Below are 20,293 nucleotides of genomic sequence, written 5' to 3'. Positions count from 1 at the left end.
GGGTGGGATTGATTACTTATGAAGTGATGTAACCAATTTTATATCTAGAGGGGAAGAATGTTATAATATTGTTTTGTCCTTTTGCTCTTTCATACCTCACTCTGAACCGTTTGTCTGGTGACCTTTTCATACTTTGTTTACTTACCTGATGGAGGGACAGTCAAAGCAACTTATCAAGTAATTCCCTGTTTCTTTTGTATTTCCTTTTGTTATTACATTTGTATCTATTTGGTTTAATTAGGTTTACTTTGAGGATCTAACATAGTTTATATTACATTTATTATGGGGTCTGCTAATTATGTTCATGGTTGTTTCAGGGAATAATTTACTGAAGTTTAAGTTGAATAAAGCTTGGGTAGCAGCAGCCAAGTCTTTCAATGTCTCAACAGGTATTAAAGTCATATTAAAGCAGCATAATGTGGCCGTCTCTAGGGGTTCTCTTAATAATGCCTTAGCCTCTCACTGGTTTAGGTGTATTCTATATTCTTTCATAATTTCTACTATTCTTTCCCTCTTTATTGAATCATAAGCTTTTTTTAAATTTATTGAAATTACTACCAAACTCTCTTTCCTTTTGTAACTTTCTTCTAACAATATTGCAAAATAAATATGTTATCTTCTACTCTTCCTCCTTTTGTGAACCCAACTTGTGTTTCTTCCATCTCCACATTTTTCTCTAGGTGTTCTTCTATTTCATCTTTCATGAGAGCCATAAATATTTTGTATGAAGCATTTATAAGGGCAATTGGTCTTAAATCTCTTACTGTGGGTTTCTTAACCTTTTTTTATCATTTTTGTTTTTTACTTTTTCCACGTTTCGGGCTTGTTCTTCTCCTTTGTTTCATTTTGTAAGCACTTGGTAACGATCTCCAAACATTTGCTGTCATTTGCTAAAGTTTTATACAATTCTAGTTTTAGTTCATCCGGACCTGCAGCCTTTTTATTTTTCCTTTTTCTTAAAGTGTTCTTAACTTACCCCTCTGTTAAGTTTGGAATATTCATTACTGTTATTTTTCTTTTTATTGGTGCAACCATGTCCATATACTCTCTTATTTCTCTAAGGAATGTCTGTCCTAATGCATTTTCTTCTTTTTTCTATTTCCTTTAATTTTTCTATATAACTTTGTCTTTTTTTCACTATTCCATACCTCTTTCATTTTATTTTCGTACATTTTATAATTGTTTCCCCCCTAGAACCTATATATTTGTTCTTCTGCTACTTCTTTTGATAGTTTTTCTCCATTTTCGTCCTATAATTGTATTTCTTCTTCATTTCCCTTTTTTCCCTTTTTGTTTGTCAATATTTTTTAATATTTTGTTCCTATTCTTCCTTACTTCATTAGCCTTCTTTTCATTTTCCCACATTGCTTCCTTTATTACGACCTACGTTCACTCTCTTTGTTGTTTATACAGCAGAAACGCTCTTTCCATTTCTTCTCCTGTCAGGTATCGTTTTTCTCTGTTAAGTTTTTTCCTCTTATTTTTATTTCCTCTCTGATTTTATTGGTCATCCACTCTAGTTCTATCTTTGCTTTCTCTTCTCTAGTTGTTCTCCGTCTGTACTTTGCTTGTAGCTTTCTCTTTGCTGCCTCTTCTACAACTTCATCAAATTTATCCATCCTTGTAATATCTCTGCTCTCTATATTACTTTTTACTTCTTCCCTACATTCCCCGAGACTTTCTTTGTCTGCGTTGTAATATATACTTTCTTTCATATTTTTTTTTTTTTGTATCTTCGCTTTCACGCTGACCTTTACCTCAACCAGATTATGGTCAGATATATCTACTTAATCGTTTTCTTCATCTCATCGAAGTCTTCATACATTTCTTTAATCACCAATACCAAGTCTATGGCACTGTTTTGCTCGCCTCTCTCCCATGTATATGTTCCTTTGCATTCCTGATCTATATTTAAAAATATGAGGTTTTTATTATCTATTAACTAGTATTTTCTTTCCATTTTTATTCGCCTCTTGGTATCCCAAGAAACCTAGATGACCATTAAAATCTCCTATTGTAATTAGTGCTTTGTTTGTGAAGAAAATATTAAAAATAAGAAAAGTGTACTACAACAAATGTGGATGAAAAGAGGAAAACTAGTGAAAATAAGGAACACACAAAACTAAAAGACACAAGGGGCGCCGATGCAAAGGAGAAGCCTCAACGTGAGCCTGAACCTGAACGGTAGATCAATTATTGTGAAGAATAAACAAGGCAGAAATAAAATCGTAAACCAGAAAGTGGGATACTGAAAAGTGGAAAGAAGAAATAGAAAGTAAAGTGAGCTTAGAAATATGTAGAATGTGGAAGAAAGAAATTAAAGAAGAGTTATTTTATGACAATACAGTACATTTGCTTCAGTGATAATTTTAGAGCAAGAACTAATACGTTAAAACTAAATATTGTAAATAGACATAATGGGGAGAATGTAAACTGTAATTTTTGTGAAAATGAGGAGGAAGATTTGGTACATTTTTTTTTTTTTTGGCCAGGAATATAGAAAAGAAAGGAATGAAGTAAACCCGGTGTATCCAGAACTAAGGTTTTATTCAATTAACAATTCCACTGCAGTTGTACACTGCAAACAACAAAACAAACATTATCAGACAGTCATAAACATAAATAAACATTTGTGTTAACTAAGAAGGTACATACGTCACACTCCTTATGAACAACAGGATAATATAAACAGGTTTATTTTTACCACATTCTTCCCTTCTGAGTTAAGTTCACGTGGAGTAATCCTGAAGGTACTTTGGAGGTTGCCTCACTCTTTCTGACCTTCGAAGTGGAGGAGGTGAGGCTACCTGTTGAGGCACTGTACGTGATTTGTGAAGAGTGTCATTCTGAGGAGCAGTATCCACATGGGAGAAACCACGTGCAATCTCCTGGGGAGCCTTTGCAACTGACAATTCCTCAAGAACCTCGGACTGAGGTGCAGGATCCCCAGCATCTGAATTTTCTCTGTTGTCACTAGCCATAGGAGCAAGATGTCTTAATGAAACCGTAGTCGCCCTACCATCTGAAAGTTTCACATGAGCATACTCAGGGTTCGTCTCTACAATTTCAACCTCATCCACCAAGGGGTCGTTCTTACTGTGTCTTACATGGCGTCTCAGGAGAGCACGTCCTCCTTGAATAAGCCAAGTAGGCAACGATTGGCCGGTGGTGGACCTTCTACTATGCAGGAAAAGGCGCTCGTGAGGAGTACTGTTCGTGGAAGTGCACAACAAGGAGCGTATAGAATGGAGAGCATCTGGGAGAACAGTTTCCCACTGGGACACATCAAGGTTTCTTGTCTTAAGGGCCAATGTTAGAGTTTTCCATATAATTCCATTATATTTTTCAGCCTGACCATTCCCTTTAGGGTTATAAGGTGTAGTGCGACTGGTAGCTACACCTTTCTTCATCAGGAAATCCTTCAGCTCTTCAGACATGAAAGATGCACCCCTGTCAGTGTGGATGTATGCTGGCATACCAAACAAAGCAAATAGTTGCACCAAACAACTGATGACAGTTCGAGTGGTCATATCAGCGCAAGGGAAAACAAAAGGGAACCTTGAAAATTCATCCACAACCGTGAGGAAGTACTTGTTTCTAGATTGAGAAGGAACTGGGCCTTTGAAATCTAAGTTCAGCCTCTCGAATGGCTGGGTTGCTTTGATCAGTTGTCCCGAGTATTTGAAGAATCGAGGTTTGAGCTCTAAACACACTTGGCAAGAGGTGGTAATTTTCTTCACTTCTTCTATCGAGTAAGGTAGATTCCGCCCTCGGACGAAATGCATCATACGAGATATTCCTGGGTGACATAGGATTTCATGAAGTTCTCGAAGTTTATCAGAAGTAGTGGCACCACAGATGCGGGAGAGAGCATCAGCTGGTATGTTCTCTGTTCCTGGACGGTATACTATATCATAGTGAAAATATGAGAGTTCAACTCTCCACCTTGCTATTTTGTCATTCTTTATTTTACTGTTTGATTTAGAGTCAAACATAAACTTTACACTACGCTGGTCCGTGATGAGCTTGAAATGGTGTTCAATTAAGTAGTGTCTCCACTTCCTCAATGCCTCCACTATGGCATAAGCTTCCTTTTCCACTGCAGAATGTCCCTGTTCACTGCGAGTGAGAGTGCGGGAGAAGAGAGCCACTGGGCGATTATTCTGTGTCAGAGTAGCTGCTATTGCATGACCTGAGGCGTCCGTTTCCACAGTGAAAAGAGAGGTGGGATCAATGGCTGTTACCACAGCACTAGCAATGTCTTTCTTCAAGTTCCCGAGAGCTTGCAGTGCTTCAGTAGATAAAGGAAAACCATTGGCTTGTGTGAGAGGGCGGATTTTCTCTGAAAAGTTTGGGATCCATCTAGAGTAATGTGCAAGCAATCCTATGGTCATGCGAAGAGAAGCTGCATCCTTTGGGGGTGAAAGATTCCACAGTGGTTGCAAGCGTTCTGGGTCGGGTTTGATTTCCCCATCCGTTACTGAATACCCAAGTAATTTAATGGTTCTGACTTTGAAGTCACACTTGCTGTGGTTTAGAGTCAGGTTGTATTCCTCGGCCACCTTCAAAAACCCTCTTAAATTCTGGTCATGCTCCTCCTCTGTCTCACCACACACAGTAACATTGTCTACATAAGCAAATGTACCACCTACTTTTTCTTTCTTAAGGATTTCGTCAAGCACACGTTGAAAAGCAGCCACTCCATTTTTCACTCCAAATGGAATACGATTGAACTCGTAAAGTTTACCCCCAGCTTCAAATGCAGTGTACGGTCTCTCTTCTTCTCTTATTGCAACCTGATGATATGCACTTTTCAGATCTAAGGTACTGAACACCTTGTACCGTGCAATGTTGTTCACCATCTCGTCGATATTTGGCAAGGGGTAAGCATCAAGCTCAGTGAACTTCTTTATAGTACGAGAGTAATCTACAACCATCCTCCTTTTCTGATTCTCCCCTGATGTCACCAGCACTTGAGCTCTCCAAAGAGAATTGCTGGGCCTTATTATTCCTTCCGACATCATACGCTCAATCTCCGCTTCAATGAACTTCTTGTCACTCAAGGAGTATAGTCTTGACTTATTAGCCACTGGTCTACAATCTGGCGTCAGGTTCTTGAAAAGGAAAGGAGGGGACACCTTAACAACACCCAGTGAACATATCTTCAAAGGAGGTTTCTCTCCTCCAAAATCCATTACCAGACCAGAATGTTTCCTCAGGAAGTCATGGCCTAGAATCACATCACTACATAATCTTTGTAACACCTTGAGTTCAACACCGTGATAAGTCTCTCCTTTTAACTCCAAGTCCACACTGCACAGACCTAAGATGTTTGAGGACAGGGATTCATCAGCCATGGAGACTTTTCCATGCTCTGGAGACATAGTTAGTTTGTTTAGGTCCACTAAATTATGACGCACAAAGCTGTCCGAACTCCCAGTATCAATAAGGGCACTGACAGGGCTACCATTAAGCTTGAGAGGTGTTATAGATTTTTCAAGACACTTAGGGGAGGCCCCCACTATAGAAGCTAGCATTGCTGAAGAATATTTTGGGCTAGAAGAGCCACTCGCCTGTTTCACAGAGCGGCACACCTTAGCATAATGTCCTTGCTTCTTACATTTCAAACACACTGCGTCCTTAGCAGGACACTGAGTTCGGGGATGCCGGTTGTTCCCACAAAAAAAAAACATCGAGCACTAGAAGTAGCAGCAGAAACAGACACACTGTTATTTTCAGCACTAAACGATTCCTCCTCTCGATTCATTGCTGACACAGCAGCATTAATAGGTTCTGCTGAAGAGTAGGAGGCTGAATGCTTCTGGGCCATTTCTAGAGTGCGGGCCTGTTCATAAGCAGTATTTAAGCTCAGTGTCAAATTCTCCAACAGACGCTGGCGTATTGCACCAGAGACCAAACCATTAATGAAGGCATCCCGAACATAACTGTCACATGCTTCCTCCGCAGTTACACTTTTGAATTGACAGTCCTTAGCAAGTAGCTTCAGTGCCTGCAGGAACTGATCCAGGGACTCACCCGAGTTTTGCCTGCGAGTGGCAAGTAGATGCCTGGCAAATATTTCATTGTTCGGTTTCACGTACAAAGATGTCAAAACCTCTTCAGCATTCTCATAAGTCTCACACTCAGAAATGTAGTCATACACACTAGGAGCCACATAGTTAGTGAGAAGAACCAGTTTGTCAAGCGTAGGGGTAGTCAGCTGCACCGCTTCAACGAAGTTTGTAAATGTCCTCAGCCAGTGTGTCCACTCCTTGGCGGCCTGGGCAGAGTCAGGGTCCACATCAAACCGGGATGGGCGCAGAAGCCGTTCCATGGCGACTGAATTGATTAATTGAATAAATTGAAGTAAACCCGGTGTATCCAGAACTAAGGTTTTATTCAATTAACAATTCCACTGCAGTTGTACACTGCAAACAACAAAACAAACATTATCAGACAGTCATAAACATAAATAAACATTTGTGTTAACTAAGAAGGTACATACGTCACACTCCTTATGAACAACAGGATAATATAAACAGGTTTATTTTTACCACAAGGAATGAAGTAATTGAGATACAACAGCCATACGAGGAAGACCTAAAGAAAATAGTAGGACTATTTTTATTTAGTGAAAAAAATATATAAAAAAAGTATTAAACATGATGTGGAGGAAAAGACAAAACCGTAGAAGAAGAAAAAGTTTGGAGGCGCCGTTGCAAAGGCTACGATGCCTCACCCCTGAACCTGAACCTGAACCAGTCAACCAGAACGTAAACATTTAGCAGAAATGGCTCACAGGAGAAGAACGTATTCCTCTGGATCTGACGCTTCGGAGCATTTCATTTCCATAAATGAACGTCCAGTGGATGATATATCACTCGAGTTCTTTTATAGACCACATACGATCACCTTGCTTATAGTAGTAATTGCTGGTTTGGTATATTTCGCTTTTACCAGGTGAGATACGATTGTTTATGTTGGGTGGGTCTTCCTTAACAAACTCTAAATACAGTACTTCAATTTCTCACCAATACATATAACCTTTTCCTTATATGTCCTGCTGGTAATATCTTATTTACATCTCTAACTATTATTGTTATAGAAAATAGGACTGGGTTTTAATGTATTTTGGGTGAAATTATAGAAAAACGGGACGATGGTTAGAGTTATGAAAAATCTTATGCAACATGCATAATGAACTAATTGAACGACGGTGCCAAAGATTAATATCTAGATCAGGAATAAGAAATTTAATAGACCGTAAGTTTCTGTCCAACAAATTAAGATGAGAATCAGCAGCTGAAGACCAGACAGGAGAACAATACTCAAAACAAGGTAGAATGAAAGAATTAAAACACTTCTTCAGAATAGATTGATCACCGAAAATCTTGTAAGACTTTCCCAATAAGCCAATTTTTTGTGCAATTAAAGAAGACACAGACCTAATGTGTTTTTCAAAAGTAAATTTGCTGTCGAGAATCACACCTAAAATTTCAAAAGAGTCATACAAATTTAAAGAAACATTATCAATACTGAGATCCGGATGTTGAGGAGCCACCGTCCTTGACCTACAGTAGGGTCCTGAATTATGCGTGTTCGAATTATACGATTCCCCTTTTCTGCGATCGCTATTTTTCAAAAATAAATTTTCTGTATGTGCGAAGCTGTTCAAAGTCTGCGAGTCAAACACTGCAAAATGTATCAAATCTATTGTCTGTCTAAGTACATTGGTAGCCCTAAATATGGTTATTTATAATAAATGTTACAAAACAATATTAACATTACATCTTATTAACATAATTTCATAATGAATAGCCTGTTTAAGAATAAAATTTCACATCAACAATGAAATCAACTGTTAACTGCGCAAGTCCAGCTGACAAAATGGAAACAGAATTGTGGTTACGTTCTCGGCAATCTTTATCTTTTTCCAACCTTGCGATAATTGTAATGGTAGTGTTAATGATGGTATATTAAGGCATCATTTTTGTTTAGTACGGTATATATAAAAGCCTTATTTTTCCCTCCGGGCGTTCAAGGTTTTCACGAGTAGACTGGGTTCGTTTATCGGCAGTGAATAGCCTAAACTTCGGTAACGAGTCGGCAATATTTTGTCATATTTTAAACAGTATACATTTGATTTGCAAAGATTGGTTTAGTAGAGTAGACGGTAAAATAAAGATCTCGAGAGAGAGAGAGAGAGAGAGAGAGAGAGAGAGAATTTGATGCCAGAAATTCTCTCTCTCTCTCTCTCTCTCTCTCTCTCTCTCTCTCTCTCTCTCTCTCTCTCTCCGTAAGAAATAAAACCTTAGTTCACATATGGCAACTTGAGTTTAAGAATGAAATTAACATGAATATTGTTAGTTGTGGCGATCAATTCCTCGCTTCAGGAGGTACAGGAAACAAAAAAACGGCATTCGATTACAACAGCTGATTCTCTCTCTCTCTCTCTCTCTCTCTTGTTATACAATACTTACAAATAGATCAAGAAACCAAAATCGGTTTCCTTAAAGTGTCAATTAAATACAAAACGAAAAAATTATACGGTGTATAAATCCATTTCAATCATAGCTTAAAATACGGTATCCGATTTCGTCACCAAACCACTATTTTTTAGGAAACACCATTCTATTCCAGAAAATTTTTACTCTTTAAATAGCCAATTGCGCTATAATAAAACATGTTTGTTCCGTAACCGAAATACAAACCACGCTATTTACAAAGGGTTATTACTTTTAGCGTAGCTGAAATGGCGAGCCATTAGAATTTAACGAGGGTGTATTACCCCCGCGCTAGTTAGCGGGGGGGGGGGGGGGGGGGAGTGGTAGCTAGCTACCCCTCCTCCCCCTCACACACAGGTGAATACTCACTTTCACTTTTGGCTCGGACTGTGACAGACGTCTCTGTCTTGGTCCTCGCTTGGCAGCCATTGTCTGTTTTGTCTTTACTTAACCCTGGATAGGTACGGTGGGTCGTTTGCGACCCCGAGCGTCAAAAAAAAACAGGTTTTTCTCACGTGACTCACCCCTGTGACTGAATTTGTGGGTGATCGACCTGCAGGAGGTGTCTCCCCTACACGCTCTAGTAGTGTCCAGATGTGCATTGCTGTAGCTGTACTCCTTCCCCGATTTCTGAGACGCGTCGGGGTCGTTCGCGTCCGAGTTTACCCTTCTGAGGTAGTTTGCATAATTATCAAAGTTATTACGTATTATGAAATTGTCGTAGAATGGTGCAACTTGTATAGGTTATCAGTTGTGGAAAGTCTTGGTGGATTGTTTGGCTACCATGTGCATGTTTTTTTTTTTAGTTAAAATGTCGTTCATCACCACGAGGACCATTTTACCGCGAGTGCCCCTTTTTCATTTTTTTTCATTTTTTTGCCAAGTCATTTTTCCGTAAGATATTGCCAAATAGTGTCGTAAAACTTTTGCTTGTTTAGTGTTGAAAAGTGTGTCTAGATGATCTGGCTACCCATGCATGACTTTGTTTTTGTCAGATACGACGTAGTTATTGGTATATTGGGTATTTAACTGCGGTTACCAATTTCTGTTTTTTTTTCAATATTTGTAAAAATTACTACGTAGTAAGGAATTGCCGTATATTATTCATTTTTTTTTCATGTTTATGTGTTAGAAAGTGTGCCTTGATGGTTGGGCTAACACGTGCATGTCTTTTTTTTTATCTAAGATGTCGTATATTAGAATGTCGGGCATTTTACCGCGAGTGTCCCTTTTTAATTTTTTTTAATTTTTTTGCCAAGTCATTTTTCCGTAAGATATTGCGAAAGTGTCGTAAAACTTTTGCTTTTTTAATGTTGGAAAGTGTGTCTAGATGATCTGGCTACCCATGCGTGATTTTGTTTTTGTCAGATACGACGTAGTTATTGGTATATTGGGTATTTAACTGCGGTTGCCAGTTTCTGTTTTTTTTTCAATATTTGTAAAAATTTACTACGTAGTAAGGGATTGCCGTATATTATTGATTTTTTTTTTCATGTTTATGTGTTAGAAAGTGTGCCTTGATGGTTGGGCTAACACATGCATGTCTTTTTTTTTTATCTGAGATGCCGTATATTAGAATGTTGGGCATTTTTCCGCGAGTGCCCCTTTTTATTTGTTTTGCATTTTTTTGCTTAGTCATGTTACCGTAAGGAATTGGCAAGTAGTGTCGCAAAACTTATATTTTTATAGTGTTGGAAAGTGTTTCTAGATGATCTGGCTACCCATGCCTATTCTTTTTTTTAGCCAGATATGGCGTATATATAAGTATGTGTTCGATTTTCCTGTGATTGCCATTTTTTCGTTTTTTCCCATTTCTTTCAAAATTACTACGTACTAAGGAACTATCACAGAGTAATATTTCATTTATATGTTTATTTGTCGGAAAATATGCCTTGATGGTTTGCCTAGCACGTGGCTGAAATTTTTTTTTTCTGAAATGCCGTATATTAGAATGGCCATTTTTCCACGAGTGCCCCTTTTTATTTGTTTTGCATTTTTTTGCTTAGTCATGTTACCGTAAGGAATTGGCAAGTAGTGTCGCAAAACTTATATTTTTATAGTGTTGGAAAGTGTTTCTAGATGATCTGGCTACCCATGCCTATCTTTTTTTTAGCCAGATATGGCGTATATATAGGTATGTGTTCGATTTTCCGGTGATTGCCATTTTTTTGTTTTTTCCCAATTCTTTCAAAATTACTACGTACTAAGGAACTATCACAGAGAAATGATTCCTCTAGATGTTTATTTGTCGGAAAATTTTGTTTACTTTTTTTTTGATTGAATATCATCAAATTTTTTTAGCTAAAATATTGTTTTACATTTTTTTTTTCGATTTTATTTCCCTTCAAAAAAAATTTTTGGGTCAGAATTTTAATTTTATAGTCGTAAAATAATCGACAATTATCCAGCAACCCACCATACAATTTTTATGCATATCCAATAATAATTAGATTAGTAAATAACACCTTGAAATTGACATACCCTTCCTACATTTCAAGTGGCAGATTAGGGAGTCTGAGTCAGTGTGGTTGGCGGCCATTTTGTGGACATATCCGAAGCGTAAGCTGCCCTATCTATATATATTCTTGTTCCCTATAGAATTTGTGATATTTTGGTATATTTTTACCTGCATAAATATCATATTATATATTAAATATATGTATTTTTTTACGAAATTTCCAAGTACTCAAAAAATTACCTTTAGATATGGCCCCTGATATAAATGTAATTTACAAAATAATGAAGATTTTTTTACATATTTCTATTTTAGGATAACATATGTTTATTCCCTAAAAAAATTAGCCACTTCCTATTTCATTTGGGTACCCAAAAAAATTCATGAAATTTGGACAATTTTTTTTGGCCAAAAACAGTTACCCTTTTTTTCTCATTTCAGATCTTCACCTCCATGGGTCTGACTTCATCCAAAATACATCAAGATGTGTCCTAAACATTCCAGAATCAATTCCTAAAAGGATTTGTGTATATATGTATAAACTTTTTTTTATGAATTTTTATGTCAGGTCTTTTTTTTTTCTACTTAATTTTTTAAAATATTTATAATAAATAGTTTTTCTGCAGATGAGTAGTATTTATCTTTACAGTTGTTTTAAGCATTCATTGAAGTTTTTTTTGGCAAAAGAAAAAAGGAGGTTACTGCAAAAACTGATTTTTCAAGAATTTTTTTTGGCGTCGGGGTCGTTCGCGTCCGAGTATACCCTTAAAGGGGTGTCCGAGGACCGTACCTATCCAGGGTTAATCGCTTACTTTTCTTTTACTCAATATATATGTAAACATGTTTTCATGTTTGTATATATATTTGAGTATAGAAATAAGTAAGTTTCCTTTTCAGATGTGTGTGTGTAGTGTACGATATCTACGTGGAGGCCTCGGCAGTTAGGCCACCACGGCCTAATTTTATGGGTTGCGATCGAGTTTGACTTCGGTCTTTCTCTCTCTCTCTCTCTTGAGGTCGTTCACCCTTTTACTATGTTTTACTACGCCCTTGTAGCTTCCTTCCCGTGTGGGTGGGGTTGCTACGCCGTACATTTTGTCTCAATTAGTTTATGAATCTAATTGTAGTTGTTAATTTTTCAGCTTTGTAGAACGATTCCTTTCGGGGTTTTCGTTTTTTTCTTTAGTGTTCATTCATTTTTAAATTACATAATTACATAGTTACATAATTATGATTGTTATAATTCTGTTTTGGTTACAGCTCTCCTTCCGCGAGTGTAAGTGGTTGTGAGGGCACGTGCCTGTTGTGTAATTCTTGTTCCTTTTCCTCGGGATTCCTCTTCGGAGCCTTCCCGGGGGAATGAATGTGTACTAATATTATTTGTTTTATTTTTTTACAGTTACCGATCTAGTTCGTTTCTGTAATATAGCAACGGTGTGAGCGGTCTGGTTGAGTCCTGGGGATTCGGCTGTTGCTGCCTCCCCCCTTGTATTGTCGTCAGGGGCGTGTCTCCTTCTACTGGTAGTACTCCCGTGTCGACGGACAGCTCTCCAGTTCATTTTAGAACAGTCAGGAGGCTTGCCTCCTTGGGCGGATAACTTTCCTTCCGAGGGAAGTTTTTTCCTGTCCAGGCTTGAGCTTTTCCTCTTTTGGGGGGTTCTTCTCTTGCCTTTTTTTTCGTGCGACTATGCTCTTGGTGCTGAGCGGTCGCACCTGCAGTTTCGCTCAAGGGGCTGGGCAACTGCAGGAGCTCCTCTTCGGAGGATTGCCCCTTTTAGGTCACTGGCTGACCAGTCTCTTCCACGAAGTGTTTCTCTTTCGTTCGCGAGAGAGTACACTCATAGAGACTCCTCTTCGGAGGTTTCTTCTGTTGCTGTTGCTGTTGGCCTCCCTCGCCGTAAGGCCCTCCGTCCGCCTCGTCGTAAGGGCCTCTCATCTCCCTATAAGGGTGCTTGAGGCGCCTTTTTGAATCTCCGTTTGCAGCCTACAACTTCTTTTTCTCGATCTTCCGTCTTGGTGCAGATGGACAGCAGTCTAATCTCGTCTTCCGACGGGCAACGGTCTTCCCGACGGACAACGGTCTTCCCGACGGACAGCGGTCTTCCGACGGACATCAGTCCCCCGGCGGACAACGATCCCTTCGGGGCAAAGGGTTGCCCCCACGGGGGTTCTTCCCTTGCGTGTCAGGGTTTCCCTGCGCGCCCTTCTGTTCGTCAGCGCTCTCCTGTTCGTCAGCGCTTTCAAGATGATCTTCCCTGCGGTTCCTGTTACGTGCCCTGTGCGCCCACGTTCGCCCTCGCGATCTAGAACTTCGGTTCAGGTCGGGGTCAAGGACTCTTCTTCTTTGCGCAGGCTTCCACGCGTAGCCTTCTGCTCGTCAGCGATCATCAGCTCGTCAGCGATCATCAGCTCGCCAGCGATCGTCAGCTCGCCAGCGATCGTCAGCTCGTCAGCGATCATCAGCTCGCCAGCGATCTCCGGATCGCCCACGTGTGTTACAGCTGGCACGCCAACGTTCTCCAACACTTCTGAAGGAACATGGTTCGCCAGCTACTAGCTCAACTGCGGATGCTGATCGCCATCGCGCGACCCTCAACTGCGGATGCTGATCGCCATCGCGCGACCCTCAACTGCGGATGCTGATCGCCATCGCGCGACCCTCAACTGCGGATGCTGATCGCCATCGCGCGACCCTCAACTGCGGATGCTGATCGCCATCGCGCGACCCTCAACTGCGGATGCTGATCGCCATCGCGCGACCCTCAACTGCGGATGCTGATCGCCATCGCGCGACCCTCAACTGCGGATGCTGATCGCCATCGCGCGACCCTCAACTGCGGATGCTGATCGCCATCGCGCGACCCTCAACTGCGGATGCTGATCGCCATCGCGCGACCCTCAACTGCGGATGCTGATCGCCATCGCGCGACCCTCAACTGCGGATGCTGATCGCCATCGCGCGACCCTCAACTGCGGATGCTGATCGCCATCGCGCGACCCTCAACTGCGGATGCTGATCGCCATCGCGCGACCCTCAACTGCGGATGCTGATCGCCATCGCGCGACCCTCAACTGCGGATGCTGATCGCCATCGCGCGACCCTCAACTGCGGATGCTGATCGCCATCGCGCGACCCTCAACTGCGGATGCTGATCGCCATCGCGCGACCCTCAACTGCGGATGCTGATCGCCATCGCGCGACCCTCAACTGCGGATGCTGATCGCCATCGCGCGACCCTCAACTGCGGATGCTGATCGCCATCGCGCGACCCTCAACTGCGGATGCTGATCGCCATCGCGCGACCCTCAACTGCGGATGCTGATCGCCATCGCGCGACCCTCAACTGCGGATGCTGATCGCCATCGCGCGACCCTCAACTGCGGATGCTGATCGCCATCGCGCGACCCTCAACTGCGGATGCTGATCGCCATCGCGCGACCCTCAACTGCGGATGCTGATCGCCATCGCGCGACCCTCAACTGCGGATGCTGATCGCCATCGCGCGACCCTCAACTGCGGATGCTGATCGCCATCGCGCGACCCTCAACTGCGGATGCTGATCGCCATCGCGCGACCCTCAACTGCGGATGCTGATCGCCATCGCGCGACCCTCAACTGCGGATGCTGATCGCCATCGCGCGACCCTCAACTGCGGATGCTGATCGCCATCGCGCGACCCTCAACTGCGGATGCTGATCGCCATCGCGCGACCCTCAACTGCGGATGCTGATCGCCATCGCGCGACCCTCAACTGCGGATGCTGATCGCCATCGCGCGACCCTCAACTGCGGATGCTGATCGCCATCGCGCGACCCTCAACTGCGGATGCTGATCGCCATCGCGCGACCCTCAACTGCGGATGCTGATCGCCATCGCGCGACCCTCAACTGCGGATGCTGATCGCCATCGCGCGACCCTCAACTGCGGATGCTGATCGCACGACCCTGCAGGATCGCCCGCTTACGCATGCTGCTCCTCATCGCACAATCCTGAACGATCGCCCTCATGCGGATGCTGATCACCATCGCACCCTTTCACGCGATCATTTACCTGCGCATGCTGCTCGCCATCGCACAACCCTGAACGATTGCCCGCTTACGCATGCTGCTCCTCATCGCACCACCCTGAACGATCGCCCTCCTGCAGATGCTGATCACCATCGCACCCTTTCACGCGATCATTCACCTGCGCATGCTGCTCGCCATCGCACAACCCTGAACGATTGCCCGCTTACGCATGCTGCTCCTCATCGCACAACCCTGAACGATTGCCCGCTTACGCATGCTGCTCCTCATCGCACAACCCTGAACGATCGCCCTCTTGCGGATGCTGATCACCATCGCACCCTTTCACGCGATCATTCACCTGCGCATGCTGCTCGCCATCGCACAACCCTGAACGATTGCCCGCTTACGCATGCTGCTCCTCATCGCACCACCCTGAACGATCGCCCTCCTGCAGATGCTGATCACCATCGCACCCTTTCACGCGATCATTCACCTGCGCATGCTGCTCGCCATCGCACAACCCTGCACGATTGCCCGCTTACGCATGCTGCTCCTCATCGCACAACCCTGAACGCTCGCCCTCTTGCGGATGCTGATCACCATCGCACCCTATCACGCGATCATTCACCTACACATGCTGCTCGCCATCGCTTACCGCCAGCGATCTTCTTCACCTACGCGGCAGCACGATCCCTCGCCGTCACGCCCATTCGCCTGCGCGCCCGCGCGATCGCTCGCCTGCGCGCCCGCGCGATCGCTCGCCTGCGCGCCCGCGCGATCGCTCGCCCGCGCGATCGCTCGCCCGCGCGATCGCTCGCCTGCGCGCCCGCGCGATCGCTCGCCTGCGCGCCCGCGCGATCGCTCGCCTGCGCGATCGCTCGCCTGCGCGCCCTCGCGACCGATCGCCTGCGCGCCCGCGCGACCACTCGCCTGTGCGCCCGCGCGACCATTCGCCTTTGCGCGACAGTTCGCCCTCGCGCGACCATAGTTCGCGGCGAATTCCACAGCCGGTGGTAGCAGCAGGGACGCGTGCTCCTAGGCGGCACTCGGGATCACCTCCATCCAAGCACAGGTTGGTAGTGCAGGACGAAGACAGGTCAGTACAGCATTCTTCCCACCTTCTTTTCAGGCAGGAACCGTCGTGTCCTCTCCAAAGGATCGCCCGATCCCTTTCACCTTAGCGAGGATTTCGGACTCTGTGTCCTTGGAGCAGCAGACATGGTTTGATCCGCTGGCACGGGCGTTAATGAGGGTTATGAAACCAGCACTCACCGGCCAGGGTAACAAACCAGCGGCTGTCTCTCCTACGCTGAAGAGAAAGAGAGGAGTGGACTTCGTGGTGACTTCCCCCAGGGCGAAGTTGGTTCCCAAGAGGTCGGTCTCGAGGGTCCCCTCTCCTGCACGAGTACTCTCTCCTTCTCCCGCCCTGGAAGGATTTTTGGCGGGGGGGCTTTCCGTTGAAGATTTCTCCATCGGACAAGGGGTGACTGCTTACCTCTTCCTCTGGGAGCTTACCAGGTTCTTTCCCTCCTCGGTTACGGCCCGAGGTTTGGTTCAAGGAAGCTACAGGAAGATCAAGGGTACTTTCCTCCTCTCGAGCTCAGGCACCTTGGCCTTTCGTCGTTAAGTATCTACTTGCGGACAAGCTCGATGTTGTACCATCTGGACGCACTGACTGAAGGCTTCCTTCGGGTGTCTCATCTGTGGAGGTCAACGACCTCAGACACCCTTCCATCCTTGAGAAGAGTTTTGTCTTTGCCCAAGGACAGAGACTTAAACATCTGCTGTGCGGAGTAAATCGACTTCCGGTTTCACTCCTCCAAGGCGTTTTCTTCCAGACTCTGCAGGGCTCCAGCTCCCTTTTCTTTCAACCACGTCGGCCTAAGTTATCGGCTACGACAACTGGGACAAGGTGTCCAATTGCAGTTTCCTCCTGTCAGGAACAGATGGCACGGGAGACTCCCCCTGGGGGGCATAGTCCTAAAAGGAGTTCACGAACTCTAGGATTGCAGGTTTTTTTTTTCGCTGGGAGGATGCTTAAGGTTACTCATCCGAATGACAGCTTCCCGATGCCCATTCCCGCACAATCTCTGTGAGTAGCCAAGGATATCGCGCCTGCCGTCTCTGTCAGCGAATTCAGTGTCTCTGAACCTCTATGCCATAGCATCAGCAGAGTTGCCCGGTTGGGCAGAATGATCCATACCTTAGGCGAAGGTCTTCCTTAGGATCATCGACGGCTTCACCCCCGGCCCCCTCAGTCGATCCTTTCTTGTAAGGAAGGATCTGAGAGGGGATGTCCATAGTCGACCTCTCAGCCCTGATCAAGTTTGTCGAACAAACTTCGGCCAGCGTAGACCAGCAGAATCGATCAGACTGGTAACGAGGCGACAGGACTCCTTTAACCCTGGATCGGAAGGACGGGTACTTTCAGTTTCCATTCCATCCATCTTCCAGGGTGCTCGTCGAATTCAGCCTAAACTGCAAGTATTCCTGCTTATGATGCAGTGTGGCTATCCCGCCGTGGCATAGCAGGTTTGTTTCCCCAGAGAACTCTCCCTGCCTTCCTCTTGGCCGCTCAGGTGCAGACTTCCGCCTCCTCTGCTGTTTGGAGGGCTGGTCAACTCCGGTAGGCTCGGGTTTCGACCTTCTTCAGCGCCGGGAAAAGCTTCCGAATGCTGACCATGAGTGTGGGCTCATGGTATTTTGCTTGGAGCCTTCTCTTCCTCTGCCTCAACATCTGGAGTATCTGGCCATGATATTGAGTCAACCGCCTTACCACGTTGGAAACCCCGCTTCTCGTCCGTCCAGCGAGGTTAAGCAACGTCGGTACTTGGATGGGTGACCACCTGGGGACGCCAGATTCTGTTACCACATCCTCCGAGCCTTCCTTTCGGTTGACTGTGGCAAGACTGAGGAGAGTCGCAGTACCTGTTCTCAGTCAAGCAGAGTTTTCAGCCCTACCTTGGAACGTTTCCTAGTTCTTCTTTCCTCATTGACCCGTTTATAGTCCGAACGGTCGCCTCAGGATAAGTTCCATGTGGGGCGATCCAAGTTCCGGTGGCTTCAGGCAATGTTTAACCGGACTCCCTGGCCCTATGGGACCAGCGGAACTATTAAACCTGCAATGGGTGTTGACCTATGGAGCCTCTTGATGGTAGTGGATATTCTCGTCCTTTCCCCACATTCTTGATGCGGTTCTCGGACTCGTCAAAGGAAAGGGGGGGGGGGGGGGGGGGGCATGTTCCGGTCCAGGCCTATGGTCAAGACCTGAAGGATACCTCTCCATCATTCAGGCAGGCTTAAGGCCCTTAGTCTGGCCCCTCTTCAGATCCTACCGCTCCTGCCAAGTCGCCCCGTTGCGTGTCGACTTCATGCTAACCAGCAGGGGACGCATTTTCACACCTTCACATCTTGCAGTAGAGATACCGGGATGATTGAGATTCTCTCAATTCCACCATCGGCTCTCTCATTCCAGGCAGGGGAATGTTTCTCTCAGACTATCCGAGCAGAGCCTCATAGAGAGAGTGTACCTAGGGGTCTTTGACCTTGGGTAACCAGCAAGTGCTGGTCTGGGGGACCTGATCGCGACAGCTTGGAACCTCAAGCTTCCGCTAGTTTTCCCCCCAGTCTCAGACCCCGAGACTCTGGCAAGATGCATTCCGGTGATGGTGGGACAACTTCGACGCCTGCGTCTTCCCTCCTTTTTGTCTGCGGACAATGGGTCTCAACAAAACCAGGTTGTCTGTCAACCTTTCAATGGGAGAGCTCCACTGGGACTATGCGCAGAACGGTTTCTGGACCCTCTGCTTCCCCTGACGGAACTCCCGGGAGAGCTTCTCCCACGGCGCAGACTACTCAAGCAACCACACTGCGACATCTCTCCCGAACCGGGGCGTCGCTTCGGCTTCATGCCTGGAGACACTACGCTTCCTCCTCTAGAAGAGACAACCCGCTACAGTCGCGGTACGGGGGTCGCGTCATCTGCGATAGTCATCCACAGGGGTCTCCCAGGCAAAGTGAAGAGTCTAAGGTGGTTGGTGCCGTGGGAGATATACCTCTTCCCGTGAGGCCTCTTCTCCAGCAATAACGGTCTTATTGCCTTTCGGCGGGAGGAAACTCCTTTCCGCTCTTGGCAATGAAGCCTGTCGCTCAGCCTTTCCCTGACCTTCAGGCTTAAAGGAATAACTTTTTCCTGCCCGCTGGATCTATCCTCGCTCATGCAAAGCTACGATCGTCCCTGCCCTAGTCGGAGGAAGACCTCCAACTTGGAGCATGGCTCGGACTTTTAGTCCTTTAAGAGATCTTCTCAAGACCCTTTTACGACAGGCCTCGGATTGTATTCCGCCTTGGGTCTTCTGCTCACTCTGGCCACGGCCAGTGTGTAAGCAATCTTCTTGGTCTCTTACTACTCCCCCCCTTTCTAAGGAAGAGGGGAAGGCAACATTCAGGCTCGCTCCTGAGTTGTTGGCTAGACTCAGAATCTGAGGGTCCCGACCCTTCGGTCCGATTCATTCAAGATTTTGAGTCTCCATTCTGTGTCTGATGTCCCAAGACCTTCTCTTTCTTGCCAGTACAGGAATCGAGAGGTTAGCGCTGGGAACAGCTGCAGTTTGGCCTCAGTTGCAGCCGATTTGGGAACACAAGGAGGACATGGGGGGAGAGTCACCAGTATACCTCTTCAGCCCGGACTCAAGGACATTCATCTCGACCTGTCTTCAGACCCTCCCCCGTCACGTCGCCCTACAGCACGATGTTGGATACATCGCAACGTCCCTCGCCTTCGAGTAATACTACTCTGTGACGCAGGTGCTACAAGCTGGAGTCTGGAAGCGTCTGATGACCTTCGCAGCCCGCTTCCTGCAGGGCGTGACCCACAGGAGTCTCGATACGTTTTCTATCGCTCTGTGGTGGCTACACAACAGCTGGTCTAACCTCAGGCTCCTTTTTGGACAGGTAGCAGAAGGTTGAGGGCATTGTTATCAGGTTTTAGTCTGCATGAACGAAAGAAGTATGTCTGGCCCTTACTTCTTTCTTCATCATCCCCTCTACGGGGAAGCAGCATCCTGGTCTCTGCATAGCTGACCTCGAACCTCTGCAGGTAAACCATGCTTCCTTGTGTTCCGAGTATTGAGTCAATACTGTCGCGTCCCCCATACCCTGACGAGGTGGTATTGGGAACGTCCTAACCCAGAGTTCCTTCTGGAACTCCAGGTCAACTGCCTAAGACGGGTCACACTTCTTCCTTCACACACAAGTTTACGTAGGCCACATGGTTCCTTGCGGTGCAAGGAACTTGTGAGGTGCAGGGACTCCTTTTCTCGAGTGC

General features: G+C 45.4%; 3 protein-coding genes across 3 annotated transcripts in view; 2 read left to right on the top strand and 1 right to left on the bottom strand.

Annotated features, from left to right (window-relative positions):
- The window catches only part of LOC137648050 (uncharacterized), a 20,457-nt gene extending 19,928 nt beyond the window's left edge, over positions 1–529 (top strand). The window contains exon 5 of the mRNA XM_068380992.1: positions 318–529. Coding sequence (XP_068237093.1) covers positions 318–529 — 212 coding nt within the window. The remainder of the gene's footprint in view (positions 1–317) is intronic.
- Positions 530–5,623: 5,094 nt separating this feature from the next.
- LOC137648049 (uncharacterized) lies at positions 5,624–6,334 on the bottom strand. The gene has a single exon (XM_068380991.1). The coding sequence runs from the start codon at positions 6,332–6,334 to the stop codon at positions 5,624–5,626; it is 711 nt and encodes a 236-aa protein (XP_068237092.1).
- Positions 6,335–6,751: 417 nt separating this feature from the next.
- The window catches only part of LOC137648425 (phosphatidylserine synthase-like), a 118,046-nt gene continuing 104,504 nt past the window's right edge, over positions 6,752–20,293 (top strand). Inside the window, exon 1 of the mRNA XM_068381346.1 lies at positions 6,752–6,960. Coding sequence (XP_068237447.1) covers positions 6,791–6,960 — 170 coding nt within the window. The 5' untranslated portion in view covers positions 6,752–6,790. The remainder of the gene's footprint in view (positions 6,961–20,293) is intronic.

This window comes from Palaemon carinicauda, chromosome 10, assembly GCF_036898095.1.
Source record: "Palaemon carinicauda isolate YSFRI2023 chromosome 10, ASM3689809v2, whole genome shotgun sequence".
Taxonomy (NCBI): Eukaryota; Metazoa; Arthropoda; class Malacostraca; order Decapoda; family Palaemonidae; genus Palaemon; species Palaemon carinicauda.
The sequence above is the reverse complement of the archived record's forward strand: the minus strand, read 5'-3'. Positions and strand labels throughout refer to the sequence as shown.